Source organism: Manis pentadactyla, chromosome 1 (assembly GCF_030020395.1).
Source record: "Manis pentadactyla isolate mManPen7 chromosome 1, mManPen7.hap1, whole genome shotgun sequence".
Classification (NCBI taxonomy): Eukaryota; Metazoa; Chordata; class Mammalia; order Pholidota; family Manidae; genus Manis; species Manis pentadactyla.
In genome coordinates this window covers 45,422,905-45,436,010 of record NC_080019.1, presented here as the reverse complement: position 1 = coordinate 45,436,010, position 13,106 = coordinate 45,422,905, and the positions used below count along the sequence as shown (strand labels likewise).

The 13,106-nt window shown below is 43.8% G+C and overlaps 1 protein-coding gene across 1 annotated transcript; it reads right to left on the bottom strand.

Annotated features, from left to right (window-relative positions):
• Window positions 1-938: 938 nt before the first annotated feature.
• On the bottom strand, window positions 939-3,846 carry LYZL4 (lysozyme like 4). Its single transcript, XM_057488311.1, has 4 exons — window positions 3,804-3,846; window positions 3,458-3,709; window positions 3,202-3,351; window positions 939-1,018 (listed from the first exon to the last, which is right to left on the bottom strand). The coding sequence occupies exons 1-4, from the start codon at window positions 3,844-3,846 to the stop codon at window positions 939-941; spliced, it is 525 nt and encodes a 174-aa protein (XP_057344294.1).
• Between the last annotated feature and the right edge of the window lie 9,260 nt (window positions 3,847-13,106).

The following is a 13,106-nucleotide window of genomic DNA, read 5'->3' as shown; positions in this document are numbered from 1 at the left end:
CCAATAAATGGAAATTCATCCCATGATCTTGGATAAGAAGAATTATATTGTAAAAATGGCCATCCTGCCTAAAGCAATCTACAGATTCAATGCAATCCCTATCAAAATACCTACAGCATTCTTCAATGAATTTGAGTAAATAGTTCTAAAATTCATATGGAACCACAAAAGACCCCGCTTAGCAAAAGCAATCCTGAGAAGGAACAATCAAGCTGGGGGGATTATGCTCCCCAACTTCAAGCTCTACTACAAAGTCACAGTAATCAAGACAATTTGGTACTGGCATAAGAACAGACCAATAGATCAGTGGAACAGAATAAAGATCCCTGATATAAACCCAACCATATATGGTCAATTAATATATGATAAAGGAGCTCTGGACATACACTGTGGAAATGACAGCCTCTTCGACAACTGGTGTTGGCAAAACTGGACAGCTACATGTAAGAGAACGAAACTGGATCATTGTCTAACCCCATACATGAAAGTAAACTCAAAATGGATCAAAGACCTGAATGTAAGTCATGATACCATAAAATATTAGTATGAATTGATAAAAGTTTGTTGGAGAGCAATTTCACAGCATGAAAGAACCTTAACAGTATTCAAAAACTCTTATGGTAATTTATGTGAGACAAATTATCAGACATACACACAGGGATTTATTTCAAGGGTGCTCAAACTAGCACCGTGTACAACTCTAAACAAAATTTGAGGGAAAAATAATGGTCAACTTAAGGCAATTTGTCTGATAATTATTTCTTTCCTTTGAGGTCTTGGGGTTGCAGAACTTAATGGTGTTCTACTGCTTAACTAGGTGAGCAGGATCCTACTAGTTTGGGACTGCACATGCACAGTGACCAAAAGTAAGCCAAAATTAAGATTAAAGATACTGGGTAAAAGTCATTAATATGGGCTATTTAATGATGTATCACTTACTATGCTCCCATCCCTTCTTTTCCTTTTATAATTTTCTTGGCACATTCAATTGTCTTCTTTAAATGTGGGTTCAGTAAAGCTGTGGAGAAAATTAAGTGGAATGATATGATAACACTACTTGGCAGATTAAGTCAGAGTGATATCAGGGAAGGCACAGGGTACCCACATTAGAGAGGCTTACATGTGATTCCAATAATAAATCTACCCCTAGATTATTCTTCAGACAACACTGGGAGGTAGCATCATGTAGTCATCTTTTACTAAATCTATTGATTTTTTTCTTGTAATCATTATAATAATCTTTTCATTAAAAATATGTATTATAGTGAATATTCTGTGCTAGCCAATGTAAGCAGCAGTGGAGATAAAATGACAAACACAATAAATCCATCCCTGCCTTCATGGAACCTGTAGTCCGGAAGCAGGGAGGTAAGGGTTATAGACAATTAATTATAAAACAAAGGATACCTGGAATGATGGGGAAGTGCACCTTGATATGGGACTTGAATTCAGACTTGAAAAGGTCAAGGAAAGGTTATTTGGCCAAGAGACATCTAAAGGAGTAGGAAAGGAAAGCTGGCTGAGGGAGTCACGGAAGGAAGATCGTTCTAGTCAGGAGGACCAGCAGGTGAGAGGGTCCAGAGATGCCTCTGAAGAACAACATGTCTGTGTTCACCCATCCTTTCCCTCCTGGGATTGTGGAAACCAGGCCCTCCTGCTTAGGACTACTTCAATACTCTCCTTCCTGCCTATGCTACAGTCTTCCCCTTCCCTAATCTAATCTGATTGCTTTTCCTTAAAACATTATTTCAGTGCCCCCTAGTTGCCTATAAAACATTGTGAGGTAAGTACTACTATCTTCTCTGTTTTACAGATGAGAAAACTGAAGCTGAAATCACCTAACTAGTAAGTAATGGAGCCAAGGTTCTGTGTGGCCTCAAAGCCTGTACTCTCTCTGTCCCCCAACCTGCCTGACAAGGAAAGTATGTAATCCTCTGAACTGCCCGCGGGACTCAGCACACGGTCCAGTACTTCTGGATGGCGCCTCGCTCCCTTGGGGGTCCTGTGGCTTGTGGTTACAAAGTCCCAGAGAGCACTGCTTCCCCCAGTCTACTTAGAATGTCACCACTTTGGGGTGTCCAGCTCACGCCTTCAGCTGACAGGGTAGCTCTCTGGGGTCCCAGCTTTTTGCGGAGGTCCCAGTGCACCTCGTCACCTTGCCCAGGCCCAGGCTGCACAGTGACCTTGAACACGGGTGTGAAGTCACAGGGAATCAGATGCCCCAGAGTCATCACTGGCTTCACTGTTCACTTATCTGTCTTGCTCCTCTTTTTAGCCTCTAAGGATTTCTCTTAGTTTCTTGCCAGTTCTACCACCTACCAGCTGTGTGGCCTCTCTGGGCCTCACTTTCACCATTTATAGAATGGGTATAATAACAGTGCCCGTGTTGGGGGGTCAGTGTGAAGACCAGGGGAGTACCTGGCAGTTAGCAAGTGCTGGAATGTCAACTCCATGAGGCTGGCACCTCCCGGGGGTTCAGTAAATGTTCATGGAAGGAATGAACCCTGGGCGACTGCCTCCTCCCTATCACAGGTACCTGGGACCCCCTAAGAGTGTTGGTTAAAGCTCTTCTTGTGATGTCTTACTCCTATGTCCTCCCAGTAACACTTCTGTCTGTAAAAGTGGCAGCATCTGTCGCCCTGGAGGAGGGTGTGGTGGCTGAGTGTGGGTCAAAGGCGGCCCATCCGGAGCCCTCTGCTCTCACGCTTCAAACCAGGATTGCGGTGGAAACTCCATGCTTTCCCCACCCACATGGATACTATTCAGCTTTCAGTGATGACAGAGGTTAGGTGATGGAGGTGAGGGGGGTTTAGGTGGTGGTGATGAGGATAAAAGGCTGCGGTGGAAACTTACAGTTTTCAAGGCTGTAGCCATCAAAGTCGCTCAGGCCGCCTTCGTGGAGTTTCCTGGCCACCACGCAGCACTCCTTTCAACATCCCAACGCCCTCCGTGCCCACCCGGACCTGGTCTCCATTGCTCTGTCCCAGGCCATGGTGCCTGAGTCACCGCTGCTCTTTCTCACCACAGGCCCTGGCAGTATGGCACTCAGCCTCCCTGTGGCCGCGCCCCTGACTCAGCTCGGTCCAGTTCCTGCCAGGACTTCCGCCTCCCTGCCCCGAACTCGTAAATCCTGCCCTTGGGCAGGCAGACCTGGGAGCTCGACGCTGTGGTGCCAGTGCCCCACAGAGGGAGGGGACCTACCAGAGCACGGCATGGGCCACAGGTTCTTGCCGCGGTCGCACCAGTTATTGTTGTGGATCTGAAAGAGGCCGAGGCTCATGTAGCCACCATGCAAGTTCTCGTACACGGCCGTGGGGTTGAACTTGCTCTCAAAATAAGCCAGGCACACCCCTAAAACGGAAGAGGAGGTGAGTGCTGGGAGAACTCAAGTTGCGGATGCCTGGACAGGGGCCGGAGGGAAAGGAGGGGAGGACAGAGGGGGCCGAGAGGGGCTTACAGTTTTCAAGGCTGTAGCCATCAAAGTCGCTCAGGCCGCCTTCGTGGAGTTTCCTGGCCACCACGCAGCACCCCAGGACAGCAGTGTCACTTGGAGCCAGCAGGCGGGCAATGAGGAAGAGGAGCAGAGGCCCCCCATCCTCCCCAGGTGCCGGCAGCTCTGGGCGGCAGAGGCCCCCGTGAGCGGGCGGCGGGCAGCTGGCGCGTCCCAAGATCCCGGGCACACCGGCTCCTCCGAAGGAAGGCGCGGGCCCTGTGGCCAGAGGCGGTGAGCTTCGGTGTGCTCGCCAAAAAGGGGGTCCTGCCGGCTCGGCCACAACAGCTCCTGGTTCTGTGTCACTGCGCACCCTGCCTCCCTCCCCGTAGTGACTTCCTCTCTTCCAAGGACATCGCCCTCTTGAAGGTGTCTCCCTACCCCTATTCTTACCCTCCTGCAAAATCCAGTAGCTTCTCGGTTTTTTTCTCTCATTTCTCTTTCACATTAGATACAGATGCTCAAATTCTCTTTCCCTCTTAATCATGAAAGTAGTACTTGTTCATTAAATACATTTTGGGAAACAGGAAAAGAGAAAGGAGAAAAAAAATTCATCCTGATCCTGTCACTCAAGCATAACCACCACTGTCATGTGGAACTATTTCCACCGCAGCCTTTTATCCTGAGATATATTCTGAGTTGCGGTCTTACGCTTTACACCATCTTGTTGCCACATTTCTACAAAGCAAACCTCACTGAGTCCTCCCGCACAGGTCACACAAGGAGACAAGCCCTCCTTCAGCCCCGCCTGCTGCTCTGAGCCTGGTCACCATCAGCAGCGGCAGGCAGGGCACCAGCCTCACAGGGCCTCTGCGACCTCGCCAGGGAAATGCAGGTGCGTTAAGGGAGCTTGTGGGCTGCTCACAGGATGACCTCTTGAGTTTATGCCTCTTTATTTCTGCTGTCACCACCTAAACCCTCATCACCACCACCTAAACCCCCCTCACCTCCATCACCTAACCTCTGTCATCACTGAAAGCTGAATAATATCCCAGCCTCCTGGCCTCCACCTGCCCAGGCCAAATGCGCTAGGTGGCATTTTCTACCATAACTGAAGAATATCCCCCAACAGGTATGAAATGTCACTTAGAGAATGCTATTAGTTCCCTGTTTCTTACCATAGCAAACCCATGCTTGGTTTTCTTAGCCCCTCATCTGGCCTTCCCCTGCCATCCCTCCATCTGTAGAAACAAGTTCAGTCAACTCTGAATTCCCACATTACTCTCCCTCTGTACTGCTCCACACCTCCCAGGCCACACAGCAGTGCCCATGCTCCTGCTAATCCTTACCCTGATGTCTTTATGCATGGTTCTTCCCAACCCACAGAGCCCTCCATGCTTTCCCCACCCACATGCTGCTGCATCTTCAGGTGTCTACCACAGATGCCACATCCTGGAAGCCTGATGCAGTCCTCCATGAACATTCCCTCTCTGAGTCCCTTTTGCCTTCAGAACCACTTCAGAATACCTAACAGGTGACTGTCTTGTTCTGTGCTATGTCCCCTCCCTCATACTAGAATGGACGATTAGAAATTACAACATATCTTCTTGGCATGCCCTATATCCCCTAATACTGCCTAAATAAATATCAAGGGACAAGTCACTACACCCTCCTGTTTATCATCATTCATAGCTGCATGCATATCTTCCAGCCTATCTCCACCTACACAAGGGGTTCTTGACCTTGGCACTGGGGCTGGAAAATTATTTGTTCTGGGGGATCTCCTCTGCAGGGAGTTTGTTTAGGAGCACACCTCCAGATGCCTCAGCTGTGACAAACAAAAAATGTCTCCAGACATTGCCAAATGTTCCCAGGGGACAAAATTGCCCCCTGTTGAGAACCAGTGACCTGGGCAAAAGTTAGACATAAATAAGGGTATTTGTAAATTTAAATAAGGATATTTCTAAGTAGGGCAAAAGTTAGACATAAATAAGGATATTTCTAAATTTGAATGATTGCACTTTCAGGCATTCTTTTAAATTTCAAGCCACATGACTAGTGACAGACGTACCATTATATCAAATACACTGTCAAAGAGGGCCTAGCATCTAAGTGCTCAGACCTGGGAGTCAGATCACCTCAGTCCACATCCAGCATCATCCCTCAGTAACTGGGATCGCAGACTGATTGAAGACACTTAGCCTCTCGGGGCCTCAGTTTCCTCATCTGTGACAGAAATGAAAATAGTACTTACCTAATTGGGTTGATTTAAGGAGTAAATGAATTAACTACGCAGGGAACTCGATCCCCAGTGGATGTATGTTTTTCTGAGCTCTGTTGCCCTCCATGTCCTGAGCTTCATAACTGAACTCCAGTGCATGTGAAAGAAGTCTGTTTTTACATTTCCCAAGAAGCAAACAATATTTTCAGGAAATATCTGTCTCCCAGAGGGCAGTCCCATCTCAACTGATAACAGGCATGCTGATTCCTCTCTCCTTCCCTCTTTCCCTGCAGCCAGTTCAGTGGGAGCCCTGTTCCCTGTTCTTCTGCCTCTTACCGTATCTGCCCCAGTCCTAGTGCAGATCACCATCATCTCTGGTTTCTGCAAAGGTTTTCTAATTATCCTATACTCCATATTTGTCTCTGATCACTATGCCCTTTCTCCACAGGGCTAGAAAGGCTTTTTAAGAGCACATATCCAGTTACATCACCCAGCTCCAGTGGATTGCCCTTGCATTTTAAGTAAGATCCCAGCTCCTCAACCTGGCCAGCAAGACCCTACCTTTTATAACCCCTGTACACCTCTCTAGTCTGATTCCACACCTCTCTGTTCACCTTCACAATGCCACATTCACTTTGCACATTTATTTTCCTTGAACATACCAATATCATTCCCACCACAGGTCCTTTGCACCCACTGTTCCTTCTGCTTGGAACATGATTCACCCAACCACTAAACAGCTTGCTCCTTCTGGTCAACGTCTCAGCTCAGATGAGCTCAGTACCTCAAATGGGATTCACTGATCACTGCCCCATCACAAAAAATAGTTTTTCTTTTCTTCATAATATATTTCATTTTTAGAAATTACCTTGTTGATGTATTTGTTCATTTTTTTATCTCTTGGTGTGCAGAAACCTGGTCTGTTTTTTTCTCTACTTTAACCCCAGAGTCAACAGAACTGTCCTCGAATGAGCAATAAGTGAACTTGCTGATAAGTGTCTCCTGCAGCTGGGTATCATCACATCTGTCCTGGTTCCTTGCCACCCTACACTGGCTTACAAGTCCACCAGTCCTTCTGCAGGCCTTGGGGCCTCCTCAGGGAAGGGGAGGAGCAGCCGCTGCAGCAGTTTTGATGTTTGTTGTAGGAATGCAAGTTCTGAACACCCAGTTCCCTAGGTTTTTCAGATGCCAATGCTCAATCACCTGCTTGCCTTCCCTAAAGGGCTTCCAAACTATAAATCCTTCTCCGTGACCTACTCTTCTAGAATCTTTTCTATGACATAAGTTGTTATGCACCAGAATATTCTGAAGCAGTAAGGGGCCTGTTTCCATTACATTTATATTAGTTTTCTATTGCTGCTGTAACAAGTTCCTCAGTTTAAACAACACAAATGTATTATTTCTCAAAGTTTTATAGAAGTCCAAGACGGGTCTCAGCAGGCTAAAACTGTTAGGCAGGAAAATAGATATGAGTGGGGTGGAAAGAGAATAAGGCCAGTAAGCCCACTAGAAGGGACTCAAAGAATTAAGCAGTTAAAAATAAAAAGCTCGAAGGCCAAGAGCAACTTGGCCTAGAAGTCTGAATACTCCCTAGATAAGCGAAAGTATCTCAGCATAGCCTATGTTTTCACTGTATCAACTAGAACGTACCATTGTAAGATTTACTTTAGCCTGCTCAAAGGCCCAGCTTATTTAGGAAAAATTCTATCTTAAAGCTAGGATTGCATTTTAATCAAATGGACAGTGGCTCGGTCTACCTTGGACGCAAGGCAGGCAGTCTTGATGGATATGCTTCCAGACAAAAGCTGATATCCCGGAAAGGAATCAAAGCAGTATATTTCTTGTGTTAAGTTAAAAAAGAAGAAACTTAATGTCTTGTCAAAGATGAACATTCTGGGACAATTTGGCTGGTCTGCACCTGGCCCTTCATCACTTTCCTGAAAATCCTCAACCACCTATAAAACCCCAGACCCTAAACCTTTCTTTCAGTGCACTCCTCCCCCTGAGGTCACCCCCACTTTCTAAGTGCGCAGCCTTAAAAATTTATTGCAGCCTTTCTGCGCCCCTCTTTTGAGGTCGCTCACGCTCCCCTTTCTCCAAGGGTGCACTCGCTCTCTTTCAATACAGCTTAAACTTTTCAGGGTGCTCCTCTCTCTCTGAGGTTGCCTGCACTTTTTCTCTCTTTAAGTAACTTTAGATAAAACTTTTACTCTGCTTCACTACTGTCTGCCGTTCAATTCTTTGTCGAGGCAGGGACAATACACAGCGCCCCCCCAGCAAAACCAAGCTGTTGGCAGGGCTGTGCTCCTTTCTGGGGGTTCTAGAGGAGACTCCATTCCCTTGCTCATTCTGGTTGTTGGCAGAATAAAGTTCCTCGTGGCGGTAGGACCAAGATCCCTGTTTCCTTGCTGGTTGTCACCTAGGGACCATTCCCAGCTTTTAGAGGCTGTCTGCCTTTCTTGTCCCTGCCTCCCTTCCTCTACTTTCAAAGCAACAAGGGCAGATCAAAACCCTCTGACATTTTGATTCTGTTCTGCCTCTTCCTTAGTTGTATCTCTGACTCAGCCTCTGCCTCCTCTCCCTCCTTTAAGGACTTGTGAGTGGATTGACTCACCCACACAATCCAGGATAATCTCCCCATTTCAAGACCCTTTACATTAATCACATCTGCAAAGTCCCTCTTGCCATGTAAATAACATATTCAGAAGTTCCAGGTATAAGGGTGTGGACATCTTTGGAAGACTATCATTCTGCCTACCACAGCATTCTTCTGGGACCCCAGGGAACTACCTTCTAGTGCGGAGCAGTGGGAGAAGCCCCTACAATGCTCCTCTAATCAAGATTGGGTCGTGAACAAGGATATCCTATCTGGGAGGCAGGGCAACCTTATTTGTGACATGAGGGCATCTGACTGGGTTGTCTGTAAGATCCCTTCTAGCTCCAAAAAGTTAGAAGACATTGAAATGATTGAGGATAATGATAGTTTTTTGAAAACATTGAAATCCTTCTGGCTGATTCAATTATGACTAGTAATTGGTTGATTAATTAAAAGTGATAAAATGAAGAATCATAAAAGAAAAGAAAAACAACCACCAGGTCATTAACACTGAAACTTAAACCTATAAATGTACATTTGCTTAACAATCTTTAGTGATAGGATTTTCTTAGATATGAGTTATGGGTTAGAGCACTAAGTTTTTTGTGTAAATCATACTGTGCTATATTTCATTTCCAGTTTCTGTAACATTAAAGCAAAGCAAGAACTCAAAGACAGAAGCAAAGCAGTATCTTCTAGATTTTCAAAAATTTTTAAACTTTCTTACAGTGCCCACTGATCCTTTCAACAGAATGCCTTTTAATAACCTGTCTTCAGGTTCTTTCAAAGAACGCAATTTAATTTTGATCACTGATGTCAGCCAGAGTGACCAGCTTGCCCGGGTTTTTCTGGGATGCCTGGACGTTCTGCCATAAGCCTTGTGCTCATGCAATTTATAGACTGGTACATCTATACTTTCTTTTAACCTTTCAACTGAACTTGCCAGAGTCTCCACTACGACTCACCACTGTAGAGCATTTTGCTACATTATGTACTTTAAAGTAGCTTTTCAAAGATAATCCTAAATTCTTAATATTTTCCAGAAAGCCTCTAGTCAAGAGGGACTATGTTTCTTCTCCCAGAGTGGGAGGAGGGGATCAGAGCTCTTTCAGAATGGCTTGCCCAGCCCTCTTCTGCCTCCTTCACACCCCACTGCTGTTCCATTCCTGTGCAGGGACTTCAGAGCATGCACCAGAGTGCTCTGAGAAGCACAAAGCATGCTGCCATTATGCTTATTGGAGCTGGGACAGAGATGTCACAGAAAGGTTTAGGGCAGCATTTGGCAAACTACAGGCCATAGGCCAAATCTGGGCAGCAGATCATTCTCGTGAGCTTGTTTGTTAGAGCATAGCCACTGCAGTTCCTTCATGCATTGTCTAATGGCTACTTTTGGCTACAGTGGCAGAATTGAGTAGCTGCAATAGACACAGAAGAGTCTGCAAAACCTAAAATACCTACTATCCAGCCCTTTACCCAAAAAGCTTGCCAACCCTTGGTTTAGAGCACAGACTTGGGCCAAATTTATCTGGCTCTGGATTTGAATCCTGGTTTGTCATTAACTAGTGTGTGGCCTACGGAAGTTTGCTTCTCTTATCTGTCCTTAGTTTCTTCATCTGTAAGATGGGTTTTGTGAAGCTAAAATGAGACAACATGCAGAAAGTGCAGAGCCACGACACGGTAAGCCCTCAGAAGAGGGTGCTGCTATCCATGTTCATATTCATTTTGCTCAGGGCTTAACCCTGGCCAGTTCTAGGAACTCAGGGTAAAATTATTAGCCCATTCCTAAAGTCTTCACAGGAGGATGTGCAGATAACCCTGAAATAAAAGCCTTCAGTTATTCTGTAACAATAACTTAAAAATGGGCAGAAGATATCAACAGAGAGTTCTCAGAAATAGAAATGTAATGGCTTTCAGACATGGAAACATGCTACATGCACTCAAAATAAAAACACACAAATCAAAGTCATTTATCCCATGTTGAAATGGCAAAATCCAAGTAGGATAATATACTGTGCTGGCAAGCTGTGGGGTATAGGCATTCTCACACACTGCCAGAATAAAAATGGATATATACCTTTGAAGGTCATTTTGGCACAATCTAGCAAATTACCTACCCTCAAAACCATAAAATCACAAAACCATTTCTGCATGACCCAGCAACTCTATTTCTATGCATTTATCCTAAGGTTCATCATGTGTGTACTTGATAATATATGTACAATGCTATTCAATGAAGCATCAAAGTGCCTGGTTAAAGTAGGAAAATACTAAAAACAACATATTTCCATCAATGGGAGGTTGATTACATAAGTAATTTCATTCAACAGAATTTTTCACAGCTTTGAAATCAGTGAGGCAGCTCTCTACATACTACTAGGGACAGACATTTAAGAAATATTGTTAAATGAAAAGGAGGCTCAAATCAGTATCCCAGAATGCTATTATTTTTCAAAACAAGGTAATATTAATGTATATTTGCTTTTTATGTGTCTGGAAAGATCAACAAGAAATTTATGGCAATGATTGACAATGATTTCAAAACAAGTAAATAAATTACCTATTCAAAATATTAAAATAATATAAAAGGTTTTAGTGGCAGAGCAGAAAGTAGACTTTGAACACACACACACAATGTGCCCCACCAGTTTTGAGTAACTTGGCAGAATGAATCTAATTAGAACTTTTCAGAACTAATTTGTTTAAAAATTTAGGGAAAAGTGCTTAGACCTGTGCAAATAACCAAACAGTTGATCTGCCAGGTTAGGCAATGATTATAGCAAGGCACTAACTCCTGGCCCTCTAAGACCAGGACACCCTACTCCTGTGTCTTTCCTTGTTCATGCAATCATTCAAGGAGCAGATATTAAGCACAGACTCTATACTGAGTCCTGAGTGGCTCAGTGAGGAATCAGACACAGCTTCTGCCCTCAGACTTAAAGGCTGGCTAATGGGGAAGACAGACATGAAAAATAAAATATAGGTAACCTCTAATGAGTTCTACACAATGATATAAAGGACATATAAAAGTGTAGGCAAAGGGTCTGTTTGTGTTTATACAGAGGATCAAAGCCTAATTTGGCTACCCCGAAAATGAACTAAGATACGATATGAAAAAGAACTTCCAACATCAGCACTCTCGGGAAGACTCATGACAGAAGATGATCAGAAAAAAAAAAAAAAACTTCAACAAAGATCCACGCACTGTCACAGGTGTAGATGCACTCATCCCACCAGTTCCTGGACTTGCCATGGGAAAGATGAAGGAGATATCTAAGCTGGCCTGTGCATGCAGTAAAACAAAAATTGGACTGGATCTATACTGTTGGAACTCAACTAAGAATTAGGAGAAGTGCAAATTGTAGCACTCCAAAATCTTACAACCACAGACTATTTATCGTTAAAAGAACATATGGGATATGAACAGTGCCCAGGAATGGGGTGTTCTAGTTTATCTGAATTCTCTCAGACTGTTTAAGTTCAGTCGGACAATATCCACCATATCATAGATAAGTTTTCACAAATGCCTAAGGTGCCTAACTGGTTTTCTTGGTTTCACTGGAGATGGCTGGTAATTACAGGTATGCTTTGGTTAGGTAACTATATTCCTATTATGTTAATGTGTGTGCACAATTTAATTAGTCGTTTAAAACCTATCCATGCTGAAGTTACTCTACAAGAAGATATGTCAAAGAAATAATCAATCTTCCCAGGTTTTCTTCTGCCTGCTACTTCTGTAGCTTTTCTTCTTCCTACCTAATCACAACCTTTAAATAGAACTCGTGCCACATGTCGAATTTACCGAGTATCATAATTCTTCCAAGTGGTAAAGACACCTCAAGACAAATGCTGGGCATAGAAGCCACAGGGCATAAATATGCAAAGAAGTAAAAAGCTAACCTTTTCAAACGATAAGGCTTCTCTCTCACTTACCAACTTAACATTTCCCTGTATGGCCCCAGAAGATGACTGGTTAGCCAGAGACGGGTAAGATTCCTCAAGGGAGGAACAACCTAAGACAGGCACAGTCGCAGGGGGCCATCTGGTGAGAAAATGGGGAGCAGCAGAGGTGAGGCTTAGAACCTCCCCCCTCATGTTCTGAGAGAAATCTTCTGCATACATGGATGTTTATTGCCCTCGTCTAGCGCGGATTAACACATAGTCTACAGGCACACACCTGATCATCTACATTTGCTCTCTTACAACACTAAACTCTGTTTTCTACCTTTATCTCGTATCTACCTACCACTTCAGCATTTTATTAAAAATAATAATAATAGAGAAATGTGGTTTCCACATATAAATCAGGTTTAAAAATCAAATGAATATTCATATTTGAACTGACTGTGTATAGTTCATAATGCATTAACAAAACCGAAAGCTTCTGTGATGACTGCCCTTGCACTGTTCACCATGTAACTTATTCACTATGTAAGAACTTGTACTCCATGTAAGAATTTGTTCGTTATGCATCAGAAGATTGGAGACTGGCAAAAATTGGGCTTGGGGTGGATTAATGATTGTGCATTGAGTATTGACCCCCCTATACAGAGATTTGTTGTGGTTAACAACTATTTGATCAATAAATAAGAGAGATGCCCTCACTATATATATATATATATATATATATATATATATATATATATATATATATATATATATATATATATATATACATAAACACACTTCCAATTGTAAAATAAATAAGTAACCGGGATGTAATGTACAGCATAAGGAATATAGTCAAAATATTGTAACAACTTGGTATGGTGATACCTGGTACCTAGAAATATCATGTATATAAATGTTGAGTGGCTGTGTTGTACACCTGAAACTAATGTAATGCAATGCTGTTGTCAACT

What these genes read in the sequence shown, in the direction of transcription:
- LYZL4 (XM_057488311.1), bottom strand. Translation starts at nt 3,846, where the DNA reads ATGTCCTTGGAAGAGAGGAAGTCACTACGGGGAGGGAGGCAGG. An exon ending in ACTACGGGGAGGGAGGCAGG is followed by an intron (nt 3,710 to 3,803) that starts GTGCGCAGTGAC and finishes CTCTGGCCACAG; the next exon opens with GGCCCGCGCCTTCCTTCGGA. An exon ending in GTGGCCCATGCCGTGCTCTG is followed by an intron (nt 1,019 to 3,201) that starts GTAGGTCCCCTC and finishes TTTTCTCCACAG; the next exon opens with CTTTACTGAACCCACATTTA.